Genomic DNA, 16,684 nt, shown 5'->3' with positions numbered 1-16,684 from the left:
ACAAGCAGCCTTAAGAAGGGAGAGGAAGGACAGACTGGTGTAGATGCATGTCCTCCAACATAGGATCAGCTAGGAGCTGATCATGCTTGCAGATCTAGACAGGACTTGCCTAAACCACCATTACAAAGCTCTCTTGAGAAAATTTGCAAAAAATTGTCTCAAGGGCCATTTTTTTCACGGTCATTTCTGGCCTCAAATTCCTGCCTATACTAAGCTGGTCCTTGCCATCAGTATAGCCCCTGTAACACACAGATGGAGGCTCGGATTTGAGCTTGCCTCTGTCATTTCATCACAAGTAACGACAATATCACGTGTGAAGAGCAGCCACATCCAAACATGTACTGTAAGAGAATGCTGATGTCTAAGAGCCAGCAACCAAACAGCAGGGTACTTGCCGGCTTGCCTGTTCCCCTAAATCTGCATAGTTCAGAAGATGAGCTAGACTAGTTAAGCCGAAAGCAGAAAGGAGGAAAAGCTAACATGCTTCTGGCTAAGGGTTTGTCTGTCTTCTGTCCTTTCAAAGAGCCAGCTCTTTCTTTCATTGACCTTGGTGTGTGTTTGTCTCGGTTTCATCTGCGTCTGCTCCGGTCCTTGTTACTGCTTTATTTTTCAGACCTTCAGTTTAATTTGTTCTTGCTTTTCTAGTCCCTTGAGACACAGAAAAAGTTTACCTGATATCTGTCTTTCTAAAGTTTATGTAGTTTATGTGTATGAGTATCTTGCCAATGTATAATCCTATGCATTGTGTGTGCCTGTGCGTGTGCGTGTGCACACAGTGCCCAGCAGGCTAGAATATTGTATTGGATCATCTAGAATAGATGCATGGGTGGCTGTGAGCCACCACATGTGCGTCTGGGAGCAGAGCCCATGTCCTCTGCAAGTGCAGTAACCACTGAGCCATCTCTCCAGCCCGATGTCTTCCTATCTTTCTAAAGAGTATATTTTTGTGGATGAATGTTTTGACTACATGTATGTATGTGCACCGGTGTGTGCCTATGGATGGCTCTGAGTCACTATGTGGGTACTGGGAACTGAACCACAATCCTCTCCAAGAACAGCAAGTGCTTTAACCACCGAGCCATTTCTCTAGCCCCTGCTATCTTCCCACCTTTTTGATGGGGCCACTGAGTGCTATGAGCATCCCTCTTCAATATGCTTATTCTATTCTTGATACAGTTCAATATAATGTTGCCGTCTTCACTTTTCTCATAAATCTTAAATTTTGTTCCTGGATTTCTTCTTTGATCCATTGGTTTTTTCCCAAATACATTCTTTTTCATGTTTTCATATCATTGCCAATGGTTTCCAGTTTTATTGTATGGTGACATGAAAAGGTATTTAATAGAATTGTAACTTTTAAATTTTTCTGAGATTTTTTTCTGTGGCTTGTGATATCATTTATCATGGAGAACAGTCTGATGTGTATTTGGAAGTGGTTGGATGGAATGTTCTATGGACATCTGTTAGGTACATTTGACGTTATGCGCAAGTTACAGGGACCCTTAAAACCACCGAGAAGCCAATTCTGCTGCAAATACATAAGAGTCTTTATTACAAGCAAGGTCTCTCACCATCCCCATTGCAGCAGATTAGAATGAGAGCCCTGAGTTTAGGGGTATAGGGTATTTATTGTAGTTACAGCAAGCTTGGGGAGTTTCCATATGGTCAGCAAGTTAATATTTTTAAAACTGCATTCCTGTCGTAATCTGCAGGAACCAAACACAGGGACAAAACCACCTGACGAACAGGATGGCCAAGTTATTTATTCTCTGCAGGATGTCTTAGGTTATCTCCACGTACCTAGATCCTGCTATTGTAGCCTGACTGTTGCTAAGGGCAGGTTGTTATAGGATGATGGCTCAGGTGGACTTAGTGATGGTCTTCCTGGAATTGGAGTTTAGCCCCTGGTCTCCCACAAAATGGGGCTTCTTCAAAACCAGCGTTGGTTGGGCTTTACATTGTCATCCGTCTGGTTTGCCTCTGCTGCTCTTAGTTGGTTTCCTGTCCTGGGGTTCTGCCCACTGCTAAAAAGTGAGATGTTCAAGGCCTGTGATAGTTAATTTAGACTGGACTAGTTAACACCGACTCATTAACGAAGCATAATTCTGGATATGACTGCGAAGGTGTCTCCAGAGAGGAAGAAGGAAGGAAGAAAGGCCCACACTGAGTGCAGGTGGCACCACTGTCATTGGGGAAACTGAGATTCAATTGAGAGCAGAGGACTTTCTTAGTCTCACTGGTTTTAAACGTACTGGAGGGCTGGAGAGATGACTCAGTGGTTAAAAGCATTTGCTGTTCTTGCAGAGGACCCAGGTTCGATTCCCAGCATGCATATGGTAGCTCGAAACCATCCACGAGAAGCATGCTGTTTGGCAAGGAAAGGAGTAAGGGTAGCTTTAAAGTCGCAGACAAAGCAGGTATGAAAGCAACTATTACCATTAAACAGCTTACAGCCAGGGCTGGGGAAGATGGCCCCGTGGGGGAAATAATTGCTTTGCAAATGTGAGAACCAGCTGCGAGGGTTTGGTGGCTCACCTCAGCCCACAAGAGACAGAGGCAAGGAACCCTGGGAGCAAGCTGACTTGCCAGACCAACTGAAATGGAGAGTTCTGGGTTTGTGAGAGACCTTGCCTCAATATGTAAGGTGCACAGCCGTGGAAGGAGACTCGCATGTCCACCTCAGGTTTACACACACATAAGGGCACATGTGCATGGACACACACACTAGGCGAGGTTCAGAAAGGGAGGCTTATCCATCTGGTAACTGCGGCAGGGATGCTCTCAGAGAGATGCAATCAAGTCAGGAAGGCTAGCGAGGAAAGAGGGGAGGCCACACTGCAGGATGTGGGAGAGCATCCCCTGTAAAGAGCACAGCTCAGTGGATGTTGTTGGACAGTTTGCACCAGGAACAGGGCCTTTTAGACATGTTTGATCTTGTTCTTTGGGCTTCAGGTGTGTTCTCCCAGGGTGTCTTCTCTTACCCTCCTCCTGTCTCTCTCTCCTCCTGGCTCACATATGCAATCTTATATGCACACACGCCCACACTCGCAGAAATAAAAACAAGACAGCTTTGCGTTTCAGAAGTGACTTTGAACTTTTAAACAGTGTCGAAGAAACTGTCTAAAGCCTTTGAGAATTTTTAAAGGTGGGTGAAATGCATTTTCATTATGAGATGAAAATGAGGCTTTAGGGGCCTAGGATTTAAAACTATGCGTTTGGGTGACAACGGGTGGAGTTATAATGGTTAACCTTCACTGTCTTCTTGACCATATTTCGAATCATCATGGATCCTGCCCCCTGTTCTTTTTCTGGTAGTGTTGAAGTTGCCTATCGTGGGCTGTGCCTGAATGTCTTGGCACAAGGACCTGCAGGGTCTTAGGACACACCAAGGCCAAGGTGACATGAAAGAGACCCCCTTTTATGCCATGGCTTTGACTCTTCTTAATGCTCTGCGGGTGTTGTTTTTCAACAGCACACATCTCCGGGAGCCCGGGTTACTTACCTGGGGAAAAAGCATCTCTTCAGACCCTCACCTGAGAGTCAGGGCACAGTGTCAGTGGGCACAGAAACAACAGATCCTTGAGCTTCATCATCCCCACCCCCACCCTGCCTCGGCCTCCCTCTCTCACCAGCCTGGCCTGAGGCTTGCTGTCCTAGACAGTTTACAAGGAAACAACAGTCCCTCTCCTCCAGCTGCTAACCTGCTGTGTCAATTTCACCAGTTAATAAATGACTGGAGAAGGCTTAATTGCATCAGAAGAAATTGACATCAGCTGGTGCTTAGCCCCCACTCAATTAATTTGTGCTCCTAACAGGGTGGAGCAGGGGCAGAGGCCATTAATCACATACATTGGTGCCAGCTGCAGCCTGCCTTCTGCATCTTTAGTCACCCAGGAAGTGAATGAGGTAACCCTTTGGGGTTACTGATGGCAGGGGGGGTCCCTTTGAGAGAGCAGAGATCTCTAGTCTAATGGAGAGTGGCTTTTAGTGTCCTTCCCCATCTATGTTCCACTTCCCAGACCGATGTGCTCTGAATTCCCACCTCAGGACTACTAATGTACTCAGCCCTAAGGGCGCAGAACCCAGAACCAGCCTTGACGTGGGTACCAGATGATGTCACTGACTCTGCAAGGTCACCCCTCCTACATGCTTCCCACCCCACCCCTGCTGTCTCCAGACTGAAACCTCCCAAAGACCTTCATTCCTGTATCACTTCCCCAAAGGGCCAGACGGCAAGATGGCAAGATCTAAGCCTGGTACAATACAGACCCCGCCCACTGTGGGTGTGGCTCTGGGAGGTTTTGGGGGGTCTCTGCCTCTTAACCTGTAATTTGGTTGATTGTTACTACAAATCTGCTTCAAGAAAGTACACTCCAGGGGACACCTCAGCTCCTGGTGAAATTTGTATAGCCCTTCTGGAAGGACAGACAGCAGGACCAGAGGCAGGATGCTCCACACCCAGTGCCTCTCCAGGTGCATCTGTCTCGACCCTGCTGTGTGGTCAAGCAAGTTACTTATCCTCTCTGTACTTGGCTTCTCCCTGTTAAATAAGATATCAGGGGCCAGCTCCCTTAAGAGTCTTTGCATGTCCATGAACCATATGTCTACACTGAAAATCATGGGAGCAGGCTGACTATGACTTATGACTGGCACTCTACAGTCTATAAGAACACCAGCAACTGTCTTTTGGAAATAAGATAAAAAAGCAGCTGGATTGGGCTGAGGTGTGATTTGTGGGGATTGCTGTGAGGTTTTGTTTTGATTAGAGGGGAGCTGAAGAGATGTCTCCACTGACTATACTTTAAAAGGAGTCTCAAGACCTTGCCCTTGAGCAAAGCCCCACTCAGCACGCTCCTTCCAGGGGCTCTTGGTAACTCTTTGCTTAGCCCCTGGGTATCTGGGAGCCACCCGCCCACTGGGATTGGCTCACTAACTATTGGGTAGAGCAGTGGATCAGCCACAGCTCTTCTTGCTAGTGGGTGGAAAGGAAGCATTCACAGCTCAGCAATGGCTTTGCCAAAGAGATTTCCTCTCTAGCTCTTCACCAAATTACTGATCCCCCTTCTGTGTGCATGGAGTGTGGGTCTGGATCCTGAGACAGACTCCTTGTGTTTCCACTGTTCATTCAGCACATGGCCAGAATAGGGGACCTGCCTGAATACTCTGTGGTCTTCTGCCTTCTATTCATATGCTTTGAAATCTCACTCCAAATTCAGTAGGAGCACAGAAGGCCAGTTCCCACTTGATCCTTGACAAAGTCTGCCCAAATAGGCCTTACAACATAACCACTGGCCGAATTAGAGCCAGCAAGAGAGGGAGTTAGCTAGTGAGAGGGAGTCTGAATCTTGAGCCTGTCCTTAGAAGGGACCCACTACTGCTTTTGCATCAGGCATTCCCATTCATACCTGTCATATGGTTCAAAGGGCAGGAACATCCTTGAGAAAAGCAAGCCTGAGTCGGGCATCTCCAGCGTCAGGAGCAAGAACTACCCAGATGGAAGAGGAGGGTGATGTGTGGAGAGGGTCACTCTCTGGGTTTCTTTTCAACTTTTCCCAAGCTCTGCTCCCAAGTCCTGCTGGCCTTAGATCTGCACCAACCCCTGAGCTCTGGCTTCAGGGCATAGAGAAACAGAGCGTGCTCAGTGGTAGCTGGTTCCATAGATGTCACTAGTGATCGGATCCCCTCCCAGGACACCTGAGGCTGAGCACCATACACAGCACACATACCTGAGTGGAGTTTGAAAGGTTGTAGGTGGGTCCCTGTCCCCACTGAGCCTCTTGCCCCAGTGTTCTTCTCCTGAAGTGGACGGAGGGTTATAGACAGCAGAGCTGAAAGAAGATGGAACTGAGTATGGTCTTCTAAGAACTGAAGAACTTCTAGCTTGTCTGACCAACCTCCACATCCCAGTAACCTTGCCCACTCTTGTCTTCTCCAGCAGGGACCCATGATGCCCTTGGCCATAATGCCTCCCCAGCTGCTATCTGCTCATGTTCAGCCTGCATGAGTGAGCCACCGCTGCTCCAGCTGTTTCCTGTAAGTACAAAGCACAGGCCAAAGCTTTCTTCCCAGAAGATCTGGGCCCCAGGTAGGAAGGGGGGTTGCTGAGGGCCTGCTGTAACAGCCTTAGACTCAGAGAACAGGCCCTCAGAATTCTTCAGTGGGGAGGTTTTCCTTTGGGGACACTTTTCCTTCGGGTTAGCCACGAGCGAGTTGTTCTGCCCAGCTCTGAGGGGACCTGGGTGGGAACACAGGAACTTTGGTCTCCTTTTCATGAAGCTATTGAAGAGGCAGAGGGCGCCCAGTAGTAGCCTGGAGATCCTAGCTCTCTGTACCTGCTACCCTGTGATTGAGATAGATCTCTGAGAAGTCTGGCTTCTCCACCTGTGTAGTGAGATTTTATTTTATTTTATATTTTGGAAAGATGCAAGAAGGTATATTAAATTTTTTTTTTGCTATGAAACAAGTGTAGCAGCTTAAAACTGTGCACACAGAACATCTCGGAGTTTCTGTGAGTCGAGAATTCTGCTATGCGGAGCTAAGGCCACTGCTTCGGCACTGGTGGAAAGCCTGCATCTGAGGTTTGGGATTGTGATCCCGTCTGGAAACTTGAGTGGATGGGAAACAGACTTGCTTCTGTTCTGATGTGTGCAACGGATGCTGTGATGGTTCTGTTAGTTCTGAGCCATGGACAAAGAGCCTCAGCTTCCAGCCTTCAATTGGCCACAGTCTGCCTACACTCTCCGGTCACATGGATCTCCCAACATAGCAGCTCAGAGCATCTAAGCCAGCAAAGGGAAAGTTGCCTCATGACAAAGGAGCATGCACCTTGAACCTGCCTATTCCCTTTTCATCCTATTATCCTATTATCTTTGTTGCCTTTTGCAGGTTCTTAGAGGCAAGTCATAGTTACATCCACATGGGAAAGAAGGGCAGTATGCAAGGCCACACACACACATACACAGAGGGGAGGCCAGGGCCTAGTGCAGGGAGAGAGGCACTGTTCTTACAAGGGGAAGCCCTTGTCTTCTACAAATCCCAGCAGAGTGGACTAAGGCTTTCAAAGCCAGTATGGTGGCCTCACAGCTGACATACCAGCACTCGAGATTCTCATGCAGGAGGATTGCTACATGTTTGGGCTACATAGAAAGCTCCAAGCCAGCCTGAGTTACAGATCAGAATCCTGCCTCAGAGAGAGAGAGAGAGAGAGAGAGAGAGAGAGAGAGAGAGAGAGAGGAGAGGAGAGGAAGAAGGAGGAGGAGGAGGAAGGAAGGAAGGAAGGAAGGAAGGAAGGAAGGAAGGAAGGAAGGAAGGAAGGAAGGAAGGAAGGGAAAGAAAGGAAAGGAAGGGAAAGAGAAAGGAAAGGAAGGGCAGGGCAGGGCAGGACAGGACAGAAAAGGAAAGGAAAGGAAAGGAAAGGAAAGGAAAGGAAAGGAAAGGAAAGGAAAGGAAAGGAAAGGAAAGGAAAGGAAAGGAAAGGAAAGGAAAAAGAAAGCCTCTGTCTTGCTAGCAGCCTTGGCATGTACACATTTTGTATGTGCCTTACATGTTTTAGGGGACATGGAAGGAGGGGGACATTCACTGACCTTATCATGGCATCATATAAAGTCTCTCCAGCATGAGATTCATCTCCTCCCCCCACCTACCAACCAGATGCTTCAGGAACCAGAAACAAGGCCTAGCACACATCTGGGCAAAGCCAAATCCACCTTCAAGGAGATGCTCAATTTTGCAGGTGGAATTAAAAGTTGTAGCTTGCTGACCCCTAGTGGTCAGTTAAAGTAATAACTGTCAGCCTGTGACGTGTTACTGGGAACCAATTTCCCAACTTTTATTAAGTTGTGTATCATGGCACAATGTATAGAGTTTGGAGCAGCAGGTGTGGGAAACAATATAAGACAGTTTACAACTACCCACACACATATTGTATCAACCGGCTATGAAAGTGTGTCCCAGCCAAGCGGTGGTGGCGTACACCTTTAATCCCAGCACTCGGGAGGCAGAAGCAGGCAGATTTCTGAGTTCGAGGCCAGCCTGGTCTACAAAGTGAGTTCCAGGACCCCCAGGGCTATACAGAGAAACCCTGTCTCGAAAAAACAAAAAACAAAAAACAAAAACAAAAAAAAAAAGAAAAAACAAAAACAAAACAAAAAAAGAAAGAAAGAAAAAAGTGTAGAACAGAGACTGACATAAAGGCCATCCAGAGACTGACACACCTGGGGATTCATCCCATATACAGTCAGCAAACTCCAACACTATTGTGGATGTCAAGAAGTGCTTGCTGACAGGAGCCTGATATAGCTGTCTCCTGAGAGGCCCTGCCAGAGCCTTACATATACAGAGGCAGATGCTCGTAGCCAAACATTGGACTGAGCACGGGGTCCCCAATGGAGAAGGTAAAGAAAGGACTGAAGGAGCTGAAGGGGTTTGCAACTCCACAGGAGGAACAACAATATCAACCAACCAGACCACCCCCACTCCCCCAGGGACTAAGCCACCAACCAAGGAGTACACATGGCTCCAGCTGCATATGTAGCAGAGAACGGCCTTGTCAGGCATCAATAGGAGGAGAGGTCCTTGGTCCTATAAAGGCTTGATAGATGCCCCAGTGTAGGGGAATCAAGGGCAGGGAGGTGGGAGTGGGTGGGTTGGTGGGTGGAAGAACACCCTCATAGAAGCAGGGGGAGGGGGAATGGGAGAGGAGGTATCCTAGAGGGGGGAAACTGGGAAAGGGGATAACATTTGAAATGTAAATAAAGAAAATATCCAATTTTTTAAAAAGAAAAGTAAATAAAGTGTGCCTCAGCATTCTCAATTGTTAATCACTGTGCCAGCAGGATATATAAATGTTTGTCACTTCCTTACAAGCCCCAAAAGTGAATTCTCTAAGATTATCATATTAAAAAGTTGTCATGGGGGAGGTCACAGAAAGTCACATTGCCCTTAATCTTGCCAAGAGGCAACGCTGAGATTTGGACTGGGCTTAGTCCTGCTCACAATGAGTAGACTGTAGAGTCTCTCCTACTACGCTAATAGATTTTTTTTTTTCTAGGAGAAAGGAATGTGACTTTTGATAAAGAGCTTGCTTACCATAGGAGCTGGGGCAAAGGGACAGAAGCAGAGCAGGGGTTGGTCAGGGAGGCCTGGTCTGGGAGGGCCTGGTGGGTCAGGGAGGCCTGGTGGAGGGACATGTGTAGCTGAGAGACTGCCCTAGCAAACAGGCTAACATACCTGTTTGTCCAGGTATATACCATAGCGATGTCTCCATGTCTTTATTATTGAATCTCAGGCAGTAAACCCCCCAAACCCCCGCAATATACAACTTAGTAGAAGGCTTAAGGTATTTTTGCATCAAAAGAAAAATGGCTCCGCAATTATGAGCTCTTGCTGTTTTGTTTTGTTTTGTTTTATCCCCCAGAAGATCTTGATTCAATTCCCAGCATCCACATGGGTAGCTCACAGCCATCTGTAACTTCAATTCCAGGGGATCTAAAACCCTATTCTGGCTTCCTCAGGTACCAGGTACACACATGTGGTACACAGGCATTCACACAGGCAAAACACTCATATGATATATATATATATATACATATATATATACACACATATTCACTATATATATATATATATTCACTAGTACCCACTAGAATAAGACTTGAGAAGTAGAATATGGAAAGGTATTGCTGTAGAATCCAGAATTGAGGCAAGGGCTCGGGAATGGGGCAGCCAAGGAAGGTTACTTGGCGCTCTGAAGGATCAGCTTTCTCTGAGCAAGTAGAAAAAGATGATCATATGCCACCAAAGCCCCTCAGGACCTCCCATCACCTCTAAAGGAATCAAATCTCAGCTCCTCTTCTGTTCTAAAGCCCTGTAACTCGAAGTCTTCGGGACTTTTCTTCCACCCTCTTTGTACCAGAGTAACTGCAGGGAATTTCTATGCCTCTTAGCCCAGTCTGGTTCCCAAATAACTACTGACACAAAGGTCTATTAAGTTAATTAACAAGCTGCAAACCTAGGCTTGCAGGTTCTGAGCTATCCCAACTCTAAGGCTATCTACTTCCCAGCCAAAGGACCTTTAATCTGTATCACCCTGGCTCGCTCTGGTCCATGTGCCTTCTCTCTCCCAGCTATCTCCTGGCAAATCCTCCCAGTCCCTCCCCATGGTCTATCTTTGTTCCTGTGGTCCTTCATTTCCTTCTCTCTCCCTGGGACCCCTGGCTGGGATCCAAAGTCCAACCTTCCCATTTCCTCTGCACAGCTAATTGGCTGATAAGCTCTTTATAGACCCAAGGATGGTGAAGAAGAATGTTTACAAAACACTGAGAGAAAACCAAAGTCAGCGGGTACTCAACTCTCTGTGTTGATTTCTCATCAACATTTGAATAATACAAGAATAGTCTTTATCCACTGCACAAGAACAACACTCCAACAAACCTTGTCTACTTCATGCCGACCCCCAGTGTGTCCCAACCTTCCCAGATTTTTTTTTAGTTCTCAGGGCCTTGCTCCACCAGCCATTCCCCCTCCCTCTTCCTTCTCCCCCCCCTCCCCCCCCCCCCATGTTTTTCAACCCCTGGACTGCTTCATTTCTATCAGCACCACCTTCTCTCAGCTTACAGGATTCATCTCAGACTTGTGGGAGGCATCTTCCTCAGTAATCAGCGCGCACACACACACACACACACACACACACACACCTAAGAGCCAGGACTGCTACAGGGAGCTTCAGCTGAGGGAACAATGGGGGCTGAGAAGAAGGTAAATGGTGGTGAGCCTGCAGTTGGGGAGGGCAGAGCCTTTGACACTGGAGGTGATGGGAAGTCCTGAGGGGCTCTGGTGGTACATGGTCATGTTTCTCCATGTATTCAGATCTTACACATCCTTCAAGGCACCAAGCAGCCTTACTTGGCTGCCCCATTCCTGAGCTCTTGTCCCAATTCTGAATCCGACCGACCGCAATGCCTATCCATGTATTCCACTCTTCAAGTCTTATTTTGGTAGAAGCTAGTCAACTTAAAACTATGTATCTATTTTCAGGCAGTGCCAGAAAGATGCTGGAGTCACAGGCAGGCACAGGAGGGGCTAAAGAAAGGCGGAATGACAGTGGAAAGCATGGGTCTTACACACAAGCCTAGGAAGGTTTGTTAGGAAGCCAGTACACCAGTTCAGCCTGAACTGGCACAGGGGACAGAAGACCAAAGACGATCAAAAGACTCTGAGATAGTTCAGCCAGCACAGCGTGGCACCTCTGATCAGACTAATGTGCAAATAAATCTCTTGAGACTTTTTTAAAATGCAAATTCCCACTCCTTAGGCTCCTGGTGAACAGGGGACCCCTTGTTGCTTCACAGCCAGGTTTGTAGCAGCGAAGCTGCTTGGTACCTCTAAATGCAGTAGAAGCTGTAAAAGCAATGATAGATTCTAGCTAGCCTATATAAAAGACACACAACTCAGCTATTTTCTTTATAAGCTCTAAGCCTCAATCGGGCAGATGTTGGAGCTGTTCTAACTTACATCCCAGCCACATGTCCCTTGTTATTTGCTGTTTCTCCTGGCCACGTGCTCATGGTCCATCTCCTCATGGCTCCTTCCTCTCCTCTCCATCTCCCCTCTTCTTCATCTTTCCTCTTTGGCCTACATCTGCCTACACCCATCTACTGCCCAATCACAGGCTTTAGCTTTTTATTGACCAATTAACTTGGGGAGGACGGTTACATAGCATCTCGTGGTATACGCGATGATCTCCTCATGAGGTGAGCAACCAGATTTGGGGGGGGGGCAGTATTTAGCATTTGAATACATAGCTGCACTAGACCAACCCCAACAAGAAGCAGGCTTTCTAGGAGCACCTGGTGGGCAGATGGTACCTTTGAGTGAAGGAATGGATACCCCTTCATCCAGGTGACCACACAGGATTCATGGCTTGGTAAGCAGGGTGCAGCTGAGGCCAGGCTGCAATGGAATCAGGACAGATAGGGACAACTTAGAGCAAAATAGTGCCTTTTTCCTGTGGGTATTGAGTTTGAGGTAACAGTGAACATCCAAGTGCTGTGTCAGGAGTAACATTCTCTTCCCAATATCTCTGTCCCTTTTGCTGTCTTACAGGTCATCGCTCCCTTCACTGAATGTAAGTCCTTGAAATCCTCCCTCCATCCTCAAGCCATGAAGCCACCACTGTCCAGCAGGGGTGTGGGTGGGGTCCCCATATGCCTGGAAGCTCAGAAACCACCTCTCACTGGCCTGCCAAAGGCCAGAATGGCCTTACCCACAACCTGCTTCTGTCCTACTCATTTGACTCCAAGAACCAAGACCAGTTTTCCTAGCCTAGTCATGGCCTTCTTGGATCCAGAATGTTGCCTGCCAGCTCTCTCTGGGCTCATGTCCCCAAAGTTTCAGAAGCCAGTGATATTTGTCCCCAAGAGAGAAGTGATACAGAGCCTGGCTTGTAGGGGGAGCCAGGCTAGGTACAATTCCAGGCAAATAGGTCAAAGCCTCAGGGCAGTGACGCATGTGCAGAACATGGATAGTGAGTAGCCGTCTCAAAAGGTTAATGTGATGACTCCTGAGGCATTGTGGGAAATGGGGAATACTTAGCATAACTCCCCACAGACAAAGCCCTTCTGGTATTTCTTCTTATGGCTACGGGAGCAGGAAGTCATGAAGGAGGCGAAGGCTGAGGAGGAATAATAGGGTTTGTTTTGCAAGCATAAGGACCTGGGTTCAGTCTCCAAAGAGGACCCGAGTCTGCTCCCTAGACCTCACATTTAAAAAGAGTCAGATGTGATGACGGGCATTTGTAATCCTAGGATGAGAGTCTGAAACAGGCAAATCATGGGGCTCCTTGACCATCTAACCTAGCCTTCTTGGCAAGTTCTGGGCTAGTAAGAGGTTTTGTCTAAGAGAGAGAGAGAGAGAGAGAAGGCTGGGGGGGGGGGGTATGTCTTTAATCCCAGCATTTGGGAGGCAGAGGAAGGTGAGTTCAAGGCTTGCCTGAACTCACCCAATTCCAGGACAGCTAGAATAACGTAGAGAAACCCTGTTTCAAAACAAAACAAAAATAATAATAATGATGATAGGAACAACACCCACGGTTGTCCTTTGGTCTTCACATATACCCCGCATGCATATATACATAACAACAACAACAACAATAGTAACAATAGTATTGGAGGAGGCAAAGAGAGAAACCAAATGACACAAGGAGAAATGGAGCAGTCAGTGCTCTCTGTCTTTTCCCTCCTGCAGCCAAGGGCCCCACCCCACTCTGGGTTAAGCATAGCAAGTCCTCTCTACCTTCAGGAAACCAGTGCGGGCCTGGGTTCACTCAGCTCCTGTCCTCCTGTCTACTGCTGTGCAGAGAATGTGGACCAACTACTCCTCTCTTACCGGCATACATCTTTGCAGAGTTTGATGGGGCGCCGGGCGGATGACAGCGGGAACGGTTGTGATCACTGGCGGAATCCTAGCTACAGTGATCCTCCTCTGTATCATTGCTGTTCTGTGCTACTGTAGGCTCCAGGTCAGTACCGTGGGCCTGTGGTCAGAGGCTGGAGGGACACAGGCAAGCCACTTCTCCTCGATGGGGGCAGAAACTGGAGGCCCGCTTTGGAGGCAATAATGCCCAAAGCCATAGAATATGGAGTATAAGTGAAGGAGGCTGAAAATTGAGCGTGTTCAGAAGGAAGCTGTTCATCACCCCCCCCAACACACAGACAGACAGACACACACACACACACGTTTTCTGCACCCCACAGAGGCACCCCAGAATGTCCTGGAAAGGTTCAGGGCTCTCCCTTTCACCTCTGAGATTGGTGGCCTTGGTAGGAAAGTCACCGCCCTGGGAGACTGAGAGCTGCTGAAGCAGCCTCCAACCCTGGCTTTGCGTTCCCTGGCGATGTGTCTCCCACTCTGCTCCCCCTGCCCACCAGGACACACTGAGCAAAAGGGAGAAGTGCTGGCCTGGTGAAGCTGGGAGTCCATGCTTGTGAGATGAGGGTCTCTAGTTCTAAAGCCTATTTCCCTTCCCCAACGAAGTGGCCTGCATGAGGTCCCCGGTAAAAGACGGAGGAGGTTTTGTTCCTGTGTACACTCACTAGTGATGGAGGAGGGGGAGCTAGACCTCCTCTTAAGCATCCCTTTTCCTCCCCACCCCCAGTATTACTGCTGCAAGAAGGGCACAGATGGCGAGGATGCTGAGGAGGAAGAGGAAGAGGAGGAACACGGCCTTTCCATCCATCCCCGAGTCCCCGCCTGCAATGCCTGCAGCTCCCAAGTCCTGGACGGCAGAGGCGGCCTGGCACCTCTCACCAGCGAGTCCTGCAGCCAGCCGTGTGGGGTGGCCAGCCACTGTACCACTTGCTCCCCTTACCGCACCCCCTTTTACATACGGACAGCTGACATGGTGCCCAACGGGGGCGGAGGCGAGAGGCTCTCCTTCGCCCCTACACACTACAAAGAGGGGGGAACCCCATCCCTCAAGTTGGCAGCACCACAGAGTTACCCGGTAACCTGGCCAAGTTCTGGGCATGAGGCCTTCACTAATCCAAGGGCTATTAGTACTGATGTATAATCCTTTCACCCTGATCTGCACACACCCAACACTGCTGTCCCAGCAGGAGCAGTGGAGTGTTAGAGGGGACGCTCCAATCGCCCTCTCCCCCAGAAACCATATCAGTTTCTCTGGCTTCCATAGCAGAGGTACAGTAGGATGTGTACAAGTAAATGCTTGAGGACCAGGGCAGAACCTGTCGCCAGCCCTGTGGCCCAGAGGTAGGGACCTGATAGGTCTGCAATGTCACCAGTTTCTCTCTGGGGATTTTCTCTCTGACAATCAAGCTCTATATGACACCTTCCAAGAAGCCCCAAACCCTTTGCTTTGATGGGTTGTGTAAAGACGCACCAGGGAAAGCTAAGCAAAGGTTAGGGAGGCTTTCAGAGACCTTGGGAGATGAGGTGGGCAGACCTAAAAGAAACGGACACAAAGGGTGAGGGTTAGACATCCCAGAGTTGGAGAGGAGAGAGGAAAGGGCGTTAACGGAGCCCCTCGGGGTTTGCTTGCTAGAATGCACACATGAGCTAGTTTACACTCTGTTATTTACTTGGGTTGCCTGCTCTGATAGGAATATTGAGTTCTGGAAACACCACATCTGCTAATCTAGTCCCTCCTCATGAAACACAGCAAACTGATGGATGCTAAGCACCACAACACACGACTGCTTATGGGGACTGTAGCAAGAAGAGTCTATATAACTTTGTCTCCCCTTCAAGTCCTTTCTTATGCCCCCCTGCTAGAGAAACTTTTCCAGGTTTCAATCATTATAGTTCTAGAAGTCCAGTGAACAGATAGATCACATTGATTCGCCCCATCCCTCCATGCCTTGCCACATAGACTCACCCCTCTGAGGGTGTGAGGATGCCCATTCCTGGGGTGGGGGCTGGCTTCCTCTCATATCCATCACCACCAACAGCCATGTGGCTTTGCCTCCTTCAGGAGCTGCAGAGCAGAAAGGTCCAGGGTACCAACAAGTAAGAAAAATCTGACCCTTTAGCAACTGGACCTAGAGGCAATTAAAGTGGCCAGTCTCCATGGCAACCAGAAGGCAGGAACTGAGGCAATGGTGCCACAGTTAAGTTCCCACATACCTGCATAAGCTCCTCGAGAGGCTGGTGCATCCCATGAGTGTCCATCTATGATGTGACATTATTAACAGGACATTTTATCCCACAAGGGGCTGTGGCCTTCTCCTCTGAGTTTTGGGGGGATCTCCTGAAGGTTGGCTGTGTCTTTGTAATTAGATTTTATGCTTGCCTCTTGGTAATGAGCTATTTTGCTGTTTCAGGTCCCAACACCTCCCACTTTTCATCTAGCAGTGGCCTTATGGGGTTTTTGTTTTTGTTTTGTTTTGCTTAGTGTAGTTTAGTTTTGGGTTTGTTTGTTTGTTTGTTTTGTATTTTTAGTATGTCTATAAGTTCTCCAGTTACCTCCGTGATTCAAGGGTCGCTGTCCCCATTTCTAAAAATTAATGCCTGCACATTCCAGAGTCTCGGAATGCTATGGAGGGTGGGCTGGTTTTTCTCCTGAAATCTTGTTGACTGTTGGTTGGTCGGTCTGACAAAGGCAGGGTGCATCTTACATGTCCAACTGTAAATAATGAACACAGAGTTAAGAAGCAGGAGACACTCTCTGCTCATGTTCTGTCCACTTCTTAGCTCCTGGGACCAGTCAGGTGTCTTCACTCAGACATCCAGTTTTTCTCCAGGAAAGAAAAGCTTGTCCCTTAATGTTCCACAAATCTGAGACGTCTTAGACCTGCTCATCAGCCTCTTGCCTTCATCCAGGCCAGGGCTGGGTGGACTCTCCTGCTGACTGCCCCTGGGTACAGGGACATTTGTTGTGGGTTAGAAACCACAAAAGGGGTGCTAGGAGGAAGCACCTACAATTAGAAGACAAAATCATTTGAATTGCTGTCGGGGCTAAGGCTGTAGCTCAGTTGATAGAGCTCTTGCCAGGCCTGCACAAAGCCAGGTCTGCACAAAACCTCAAGTCTCCAGCACTGCATAAAAGCCAACGTGAAGGGTACACCTCTATACTGGGGAGGTAGAGGGAGGTAGTTGTTCAAGGTCATCCTTGGCTACATAGAAGTTCAAGGTCAACCTGGGATACCTGAGACACACACCCCTCTCAAAA

At 48.3% G+C, this 16,684-nt stretch overlaps 1 protein-coding gene across 5 annotated transcripts in view; it reads left to right on the top strand.

Annotated features, from left to right (window-relative positions):
- The window catches only part of LOC110304198 (protein FAM163A), a 79,796-nt gene extending 64,557 nt beyond the window's left edge, over positions 1-15,239 (top strand). Inside the window, exons 2-5 of one of the 5 annotated variants that reach the window (XM_085842186.1) lie at positions 5,939-6,033; positions 12,103-12,124; positions 13,402-13,516; positions 14,153-15,239. In XM_085842186.1, the coding sequence (XP_085698312.1) occupies positions 13,424-13,516; positions 14,153-14,566 (507 nt within the window). In that variant the 5' untranslated portion in view covers positions 5,939-6,033; positions 12,103-12,124; positions 13,402-13,423 and the 3' untranslated portion in view covers positions 14,567-15,239. Of the gene's footprint in view, positions 1-5,935; positions 6,034-12,102; positions 12,125-13,296; positions 13,517-14,152 lie in introns of all 5 variants that reach the window. The other 4 variants (XM_085842190.1, XM_085842162.1, XM_085842179.1 and 1 more) reach the window with 4 other exon arrangements.
- The last annotated feature ends 1,445 nt before the right edge of the window (positions 15,240-16,684 follow it).

The sequence above is a fragment of the Mus caroli genome, unplaced genomic scaffold (genome assembly GCF_978045245.1).
Source record: "Mus caroli unplaced genomic scaffold, Mus_caroli_1 scaffold_1, whole genome shotgun sequence".
Classification (NCBI taxonomy): Eukaryota; Metazoa; Chordata; class Mammalia; order Rodentia; family Muridae; genus Mus; species Mus caroli.
The sequence above is the reverse complement of the archived record's forward strand: the minus strand, read 5'-3'. Positions and strand labels throughout refer to the sequence as shown.